This window comes from Entelurus aequoreus, linkage group LG04 (genome assembly GCF_033978785.1).
Source record: "Entelurus aequoreus isolate RoL-2023_Sb linkage group LG04, RoL_Eaeq_v1.1, whole genome shotgun sequence".
NCBI lineage: Eukaryota > Metazoa > Chordata > Actinopteri > Syngnathiformes > Syngnathidae > Entelurus > Entelurus aequoreus.
In genome coordinates, this window is record NC_084734.1 from 15,253,724 (window position 1) to 15,263,466 (window position 9,743).

Sequence of the window (9,743 nt, forward strand, 5' to 3'; positions counted from 1 at the left end):
AGCACAAGAATTGTAAAAAAAAAAAAAAAATTTTTTTTAAATATATATATATATATCTTTTTTAAATCAACATAAAAAACACAATATACACATACAATTAGTGCACCAACCCAAAAAAAAAACCCTCCCCCATTTACACCCATTCGCACAAAAGGGTTGTTTATTTCTGTTATTAATATTTCTGGTTCCTACATTATATATCAATATAGATCAATACAGTCTGCAGGGATACAGTCCGTAAGCACACATGATTGTATTTATTTATGACAAAATAAAATAAAAATACCATACCCCCCCACCCTGGTCCGTGGGATACATTTTCAAGCATTGACCGGTCCGCAGTCACAAAAAGGTTGGGGACCACTACTTTAGGGGACCTGTTTTTTGGTCCCCTAAAGGTGACTGTGTAAACAGAGCGATGTCCCCATTAAGTAAGCATTGCGAGAACACACACACACATTTGTGATGAAGGCCTGGAGGCCGTCAAGTGGTAATCACTTATGGGAGTGTTCAACATGGAACGCCTACTGTGCCTGTGAATTAATCTACACGTCCACGGAAAAAAAAATTAAAAAAAGGATTATGTCGGAAAAAAAAAGAGTCGAGGGCGGTTATTCACGGGGCTGCACCATTCTGGAGAATACGTGAATCAGAATGTTCTAGCGTGGAATTTAGATCACGATTCTCTTGTTTGATTAAATACATTAAATGCCCTATTTCTTTAGCCATAGGGCACACCGGATTATAAGGCGCACTGCCGACGAATGGTCTATTTTCCAATCTGTTTTCATATATAAGGCGCACCTGATTATAAGGCGCATTAAAGGAGTCATATGTATTTATTTTTTCTAAATGTAAAAGACTTCCTTGTGGTCTACATCAGTGTTTTTCAACCTTTTTTGAGCCAAGGCACATTTTCTGCGTTGAAAAAATCCGGAGGCACACCACAAGCAGAAATCATTAAAAAACGAAACAGTAAAAAGTTGTTGTCGCAATCGTTGGATATGACTTTAAACCATACCCAAGCATGCATGACTATAGCTCTTGTCTCAAAGTAGGTGTACTGTCACCACCTGTCACATCACACCCTGACTTATTTGGAGTTTTTTGCTGTTTTCCTGTGTGTAGTGTTTTAGTTCTTGTCTTGCGCTCCTATTTTGGTGGGTTTTTCTTTTTTTTTGGTATTTTCCTGTAGCAGTTTCATGTCTTTCTTTGAGCTATATTTCCCGCATCTACTTTGTTTTAGCAATCAAGAATATTTCAGTTGTTTTTATCCTTTTTTGTGGGGACATTGTTGATTGTCATGTCATGTTCGGATGTACATTGTGGACGCCGTCTTTGCTCCACAGTAAGTCTTTGCTGTCGTCCAGCATTCTGTTTTGTTTACTCTGTAGCCAGTTCAGTTTTAGGTTCATTCTGCATAGCCTTCCCTAAACTTCAATGCCTTTTCTTAGGGGCACTCACCTTTTGTTTATCTTACTGCGGGGTTCGTTCTCCCGGGATGCAGACGGACCACTACGGACAAGGCGTGCAGGTAGGAACATGATTTATTCCTCAAAAATCATACACGTACCACTATGTTATTTAGTCACTACAGTAATTACAACTTGTGTTCACATCCACAGGAACCACATGGGTTAGCCTACTCTATACAGTATTTACAACATTACTAGTGTTCACTTCACAGCCACACATGGTTCATCTACTTATTGACATTATTTACACATTACTTTGTCTGTTTCGGTCACTATGTTATTTAGTCACTACAGTAATTATGTTCACATCCACAGGAACCACATGGGTTAGCCTACTCTATACAGTATTTACAACCTTACTAGTGTTCACTTCACAGCCACAGATAGTTAATCTACTTATTTACATTATTTACACATTACTTTGTCTGTTTCAGTCACTATGTTATTTAGTCACTACAATAATTACAATTTGTGTTCACATCCACAGGAACCACATGGGTTAGCCTACTTTATACAGTATTTACAACCTTACTAGTGTTCACTTCACAGTCACAGATAGTTAATCTACTTATTTACATTATTTACACTTTACTTTGTCTGTTTCAGTCACTATGTTATTTAGTCACTACAGTACTTATGTTCACATCCACAGGAACCACATGGGTTAGCCTACTCTATACAGTATTTACAACCTTACTGGTGTTCACTTCACAGCCACAGATTGTTTATCTAGTTATTGACATTATTTACACATTACTTTGTCTGTTTCAGTCACCAAGTTATTTAGTCACTACACTAATTATGTTCACATCCACAGGAACCACATGGGTTAGCCTACTCTATAAAGTATTTACAACATTACTAGTGTTCACTTCACAGACACAGATGGTTCATCTAATTTTTGACAATATTTACACATTACTTTGTCTGTTTCAGTCACTATGTTATTTAGTCACTACAGTTATTGTGTTCGCATCCACAGGAACCACATGGGTTAGCCTACTCTATACAGTATTTACAACATTACTAGTGTTCACTTCACAGCCACACATGGTCCATCTAGTTATTTACATTATTTACACATTACTTTGTCTGTTTCAGCCACTGTTATTTAGTCATTACAGTAATTATGTTCACCTCTACAGGAACCACATGGGTTAGCCTACTCTATACAGTATTTACAACCTTACTAATGTTCACTTCACAGCCACAGATGGTTCATCTACTTATTTACACATTACTTTATCGGTTTCAGTCACTATGTTATTTAGTCACTACAGTAATTACAACTTGTGTTCACATCCACAGGAACCACATGGGTTAGCCTACTCTATACAGTATTTACAACATTACTAGTGTTCACTTCACAGCCACACATGGTTCATCTACTTATTGACATTATTTACACATTACTTTGTCTGTTTCGGTCACTATGTTATTTAGTCACTACAGTAATTATGTTCACATCCACAGGAACCACATGGGTTAGCCTACTCTATACAGTATTTACAACCTTACTAGTGTTCACTTCACAGCCACAGATAGTTCATCTAGTTATTGACATTATTTACACATTACTTTGTCTGTTTCAGTCACCATGTTATTTAGTCACTACAGTTATTGTGTTCACATCCACAGGAACCACATGGGTTAGCCTACTCTATACAGTATTTACAACATTACTAGTGTTCACTTCACAGCCACACATGGTCCATCTAGTTATTTACATTATTTACACATTACTTTGTCTGTTTCAGCCACTGTTATTTAGTCATTACAGTAATTATGTTCACCTCTACAGGAACCACATGGGTTAGCCTACTCTATACAGTATATACAACCTTACTAGTGTTCACTTCACAGCCACAGATGGTTCATCTACTTATTTACATTATTTACACATTACTTTATCTGTTTCAGTCACTATGTTATTTAGTCACTACAGTAATTACAACTTGTGTTCACATCCACAGGAACCACATGGGTTAGCCTACTCTATACAGTATTTACAACCTTACTAGTGTTCACTTCACAGCCACAAATTGTTTATCTAGTTATTGACATTATTTACACATTACTTTGTCTGTTTCAGTCACCATGTTATTTAGTCACTACAGTAATTATGTTCACATCCACAGGAACCACATGGGTTAGCCTACTCTATACAGTATTTACAACATTACTAGTTTTCACTTCACAGCCACAGATGGTTCATCTAATTATTGACATTATTTACACATTACTTTGTCTGTTTCAGTCACTATGTTATTTAGTCACTGCAGTAATTATGTTCAAATCCACAGGAACCACATGGGTTAGCCTACTCTATACAGTATTTACAACATTATTAGTGTTCACTTCTCAGCCACAGATGGTTAATCTACTTATTTACATTATTTACACATTACTTTGTCTGCTTCAGTCACTACGTTATTTAGTCACTACAGCAATTATGTTCACATCCACAGGAACCACATGGGTTAGCCTACTCTATACAGTATTTACAACATTACTAGTGTTCACTTCACAGCCAAAGATTGTTTATTTAGTTATTGACATTATTTACACATGACTTTGTCTGTTTCAGTCACTATGTTAATTCCTGGTTCCATGACCCGCCCTATCTTGCCTCTGATTGGCCTGCCCTTAATGTTTTGCCCTAATCTTAACCAATGGTGACTCATCATAGTAAACAACTAACTAATCATGGATGTTCTTATACGTAAACCAACCAATCATCATTGATGTTTCTCCTATATTGTGTCCCCTGTCCGTGGAGTTGCTTCGCTACATAGCTTCCATTTTTAAGTTCATCATTTTTAATGGAAAACTTTAGTTTTTACCACTGGATGATCAAAAAACGTACTCATTACGGGAAAACCATAGTTGTTGGCAGGTATGGCAAAGAGACCGATCAAGATTTCAACACACGATGTAGGTCGGAAAAAACGAAGAAAAACGGAAAATGTTTTTTTATATTTTTACAGGGATAAAAAAAGACAGACTTCCGACTATAGACGGAAAAACCACATGCCTGTTTTTGTAGTGTCCTGGTTATAAATAAAGTAAAAGCCAATGAATGTTTAAAGAGAATCGCAGCAACAGAGCTGGGGGAAGACAGATTGGTGGCCGCAGGGTGGGAGATGAGTGGAAGGGGGCTGGAGAGTTTAGTTTGATCACACCATCTTGTTCTAAACAGAGTCCCAGTTAGAATTGTAGGTGGTGTTTAAACTGGTGCTTTGGTCAATTGGGCAGATTTTTGTCACATGATGTAGCTTGAATATTCCAAACCAAAATGCAAAATCATGCTATGTTTACCAGATTAGATTTAAAATATATACATTCTAACACTCTTGGTGCGCTTGTTTGGTGCACACTAGGGTTGTCCCGATACCAATATTTTGGTACCGGTACCAAAATGTGTTTCGATACTTTTCTAAATAAGGGGGACAACAACAAAAAATGGCATTATTGGCTTTATTTGAACAAAAAAATCTTAGTGTACATGAAACATATGTTTATTATTGTAATTTAGTCCTTAAATAAAATAGTGAACATACTAGACAACTTGTCTTTTAGTAGTAAGTAAACAAACAAAGGCTCCTAATTAGTCTGCTGACGTATGCAGTAACATATTGTGTCATTTATCTACCTATTATTTTGTCTAAATTATAAAGGACAAGCTGTAAAAAATGATTATTAATCCACTTGTTCATTTACTGTTAATACCTGCTTATTTTCTGTTTCAACATGTTCTATCTACACTTCTGTTAAAATGTAATAATTATTTATTCTTCTGTTGTTTGATACTTTACATTAGTTTTGGATGATACCACACAATTAGGGATTGATTCGATACTGTTATGGTTGGAGGGAGTTGTGACGGCACAGACACAAGGGGGCTCTATGTATTTTATTATATAGAATAATCAGCAATAATACGATACATAAACTATAGAATTTAGGTATCGATCCGATACCAAGTAGATACAGGATCATACATTGGTCATATTCAAAGTCCTCATGTGTCCAGGGACGTATTTCCTGAGTTTATAAAAACAATATGAATAAAATAAATAAATAGAAAAAGATTTTGTGACGATAAAAAATAGCGATGTAATCATAATAGTATTGACTAGATACGCGCCTGTACTTGGTATCATTACAGTGGATGTCAGGTGTAGATCCACCCATGGCATTTGTTTACATTGTGATGCCGGTGAGCTATTGTATCCCAGTGTTTCCCATAAACTGCCAAGATACCTGTGGCGGTGGGGGCGTGGCTATGGGCGTGGTCATCATGACATCATCGGTTAATTTGCATAATTTACTACAATGATATGATTTTCTCTAAAAAGGCTCAAAAAATGTATACTTACTAATTAATAATAACAGTTTTGTTTTAAACGTCCATCCATCCATCCATCCATCCATCCATTTTACAATATAATTACAACACTTTATGTACATATTTATATACAGATTTGAACAATAAGTTATTCACTGAAATATATTTATTAATTGTGGTTCTTACAAAAAATATATCTTATAAAAATATAAAAGCTAAAATGTCTCTTAAAGCTCTGCCCCTTTAATTAGTGCATACTAAATAATTTAACTTTAGCCTACTACTACAACCATATTATTTACCAGCAACATAAAGTGAAACAGAGGCAGAGGTGTCCTGCCACAGTCAGTAACAAATAAACAGAAAACAGTAGTGGTGGTAGATAGACACAGAGCTTCATCAAACATCTGATCCACTGAACAAAGAGCTCCAAAAATCTTGAACTTTAGACTACCATCAGTTTTACTCCCTACACTTAACCATGTGTTTCCTACTGCCTGCAGACTTTGCACCCTTTGTTATATACACATGTTGTGTTTCTAATATAAATACATTTAATAAAGTCAAATACAAATAAGGCAACAAGAGAAGTATCCTACACTTCTCTTTTGTAAAGTAAATCCGAACAGTCGATATGGGCATCTACATTAACTATATGATTTGCCTGAGAAGCAAGAGAGGGAAAAAAAAATATATATATATATATTTTTTAATTTAAATTTTTTATTTGTGGCGGACGTAATTCTTTCGTGGTGGGCCGCCACAAATAAATGAATGTGTGGGAAACCCTGTATCCTCCTACGGTGTGTAGTGAAGCATGTTTAGCTATTCCTCGTCCTCCAGTGATAACGAGACTTTTGACAAACTTACTTTATTCGTCACCAAGGAGGCGAGGATTAGTGATTTAGAAGTAGCTAAAACACTGCCGACTGCGGATGGATGTTAGCGAATCCTGAAGCGACTGTCAGAAAGTGACTTGAAGATGATGTGTAAAACATCATCTATGCAACATTTTCACCAAAGAACCACCATTACATGTTATGTAGACCACAAGGAAGTCTTTTACATTTAGAAAAAAATAATAATAATATGAGTCCTTTAATGCGCCTTATGTATGAAAACAGACCTAAATAGAGCCGCTCATCGGCAGTGTGCCTTTTAATCCGGTGTGCCCTATAGTATGGTACCTTTTCGTATCCCTTGGTAGTGGGCGGAGCTCGCCATCAACTGTCTTTACTGCACTTACGATGATCAGATCTCCTTCCAAACTGATATAAAGCTTTTAGGTTGGGGTCTGATCACGACTACACCTTGATATCCACACCAATATCGCCCCTTTGTGGAGGTAAGTTTTCCCGGTCTTAGCTTCCTACCACATCCTCTGATCTTTGATGGTGGACCAGACTGCATGAGTCATGGGTGCCTGCCAACAAATCAACGCTTCAATTCCATCTTACGTCTGTCAGTGGGCGCCATATTGAGGCGCTAAAAACTACCACATGGCTGAAGGGGAAGTCACGTGAATTGGGACCGCCCACAAAACGGCGCGTCCTGAAGGCTGGAACATGGTCCTGAAACCGTCATCTCTGCAACACTTTTGAGCAAAGAACCAGCATTACAGTACGATGTGAGCCAACTAGACCCTTACACAGATGCACACGAGATGTGCGGGTTCGATTCCCGTAGGTTACATTTCCAGAGAATGAGCAGTTGGGGTTCTTTCTCCTCGTTTGAAGGGGCATATGCTTGCGACCACGCCGTCCCATTTAGTCTCTGTAAAGCACCAGTTCCATTGGCAACAAAACAGGCCTAGCGCATAATACTACTACCACCATGCTTGATGGTAGGGATGGTGTTCCTGGGATTAAAGGCCTCACCTTTTCTCCTCCAAACATTCCTTTTGGAGGAAAGTTCTGTGGTCAACCACATCCTCTGATCTTTGATGGTGGACTAGACTGCATGAGTCAACATACAGAGCAGGGGGCGAGGGCCCTCTCGACGCTTTAATTCCATCTTACGTCTGTCAGTGGGCGCCATATTGAAGCGCTAAAAACTACAACATGGCTGACGGGAACAAAACGCGGTGGAAGAGGGAAGTCACGTGAATAGGGACCGCCCACAAAACGGCGCGTCCTGAAGGTTGGAACATGGTCCTGAAACCATTATCTCTGCAACATTTTGAGCAAAGAAGCAGCATCACGGTACGATGTGAGCCAACTAGACCCTTACACAAATGCACATGAGATGTGCGGGTTTGATTCCTGTAGGTTACATTTCCCGAGGATGAGCGGTTGGGGTTCTTTTCTCCTAGGTTTGGAGGGGCAGATGCTCGCCTCCACGCCGTCAGGAGCGCGGCCTTCTAGCTCGCTCTCCACCGACTCCCTCCTCTTACGTAACCCAAACCGCCCCCCCCCTCACACCTCCCCGCCCCCCGGCCGCCGCCACCTCCACCCTCTCGACACATCGCCAGCCTTTATTGGCTTATTTTCTCCTTTGCCGCACGGGCTTGCAGGATTTAGCAACACAAATAATAATCATTCAAACCCGTCTAAAAGAGCAAAAAGAAGAACAACACCGACTGCTTACATAAGCACACCTTGTGGAAAATAAGAAGACGCATTTCCCGATCTGGAGCTGCGGCTCAGCTCAGGGACATCATTGAAAGCCCTCCATTTTGCCCCCCCTCCCCCTACCCCCGCTTTCTTCTCCTCCTCACCTTCATGCTCAAAATGCGGCGTAAGCGAGCGATGCGGCGGCCCCGCCGCTACACCGACACATACTCACGCACGCTCCTTCAATCTCCCCCCCCACTTGAGCTCACATACGTGCACCTTGCTTAATTAACGCTCGGCAGGCTCGTCACTCTCCCCCCCCCCCCTCCCCCGGCTTCATTCACACTCCGTCCTCAAACACGGTAACGCTATAAGAACGCTATAAGATGGCAGCCTGTCAATGGCGACCAATCATCGGCGCCTAATGAAGACACACACCAGCAACCTCCCTTTTTTACGTAACGCTTCCAGAGGACTGGCGAAGGGGGGGAATGGGGGGGGGGGGGGGAGGCAAAAATAGGTTTCTGTGCAGGTTGAAAACAAAGTCACGGGTGAGGAAGAGGGGCCTACCTGCTCATACCACTCCCGGTTGGTGCAGGTGCACTCAGGCCACCATCCTCCTTGTCCGCTGGAGGAGTTGTTGCCGTTCACTTTGGGCCCCCCTTTGGATTGGCTCTTGGGGTTGGGGCCTCCAGGACCCCCGCCAGACATCATCTTGCCCTTACTTCTCCCTAAGGTGCCACCTCCTCCTCCTCCGCCGCCTCCTCCTCCTCCCCCGCCGCCGCCTCCCATGTTGCCTCCTACACCGGAGGCCGGCGCGGGCAAGGTTTGGCCTCCTCCGTACCCGGGCGGGTATCCGTAGGGCTCGGCCTGCCAGTCCCCGGCGTACGACGGGGCGTCCATCCTGCGCAGGGCGGCCATGCGGGTCACCTCATAACATTCTGGGCACTTGCAGCAGTGGTGGTGTTTGTGCATGCTGGCGCTCTCCCGTCTCCCTCCCTCGGATGGCGGGCTGAGGCGGCGGCGGCGGCGGCGGGCTCGCGGACGCCTGCGGTAACCGCGCTAATGGCGGGGGCTTTTCGACCGATTTTCTCCTCCCCCCACCCCTCCTCCCGGTCAAATCCCGCTCTCCGAGTCACTCTTCTCTGGGAAAGGACGGCGAGGCGGAGGCGAGGATGCAGCAACGGGGAAAGAAAAATACAAAATGGGCACGTCGTCTTTGTCCTCTTGACGTAGAAGATCAAATATTCAAAATATATGATCGCACAATCAGAGACCAGCCCCGATGAGATGAGAATCCTCTTGGTTCACAGTGATGCGCGTATAAATTCATATATATATATATATATATATATATATGGAAATATA

General features: G+C 41.2%; 1 protein-coding gene across 2 annotated transcripts in view; it reads right to left on the minus strand.

Moving 5' to 3' along the window:
• The window catches only part of LOC133648321 (disks large homolog 3-like), a 115,388-nt gene that overhangs the window by 105,375 nt on the left and 270 nt on the right, over nt 1-9,743 (minus strand). For both annotated transcript variants that reach the window (XM_062044298.1, XM_062044299.1), the window contains exon 1: nt 8,946-9,743. This exon is cut by the window's right edge. In XM_062044298.1, coding sequence (XP_061900282.1) covers nt 8,946-9,350 — 405 coding nt within the window. In that variant the 5' untranslated portion in view covers nt 9,351-9,743. The remainder of the gene's footprint in view (nt 1-8,945) is intronic.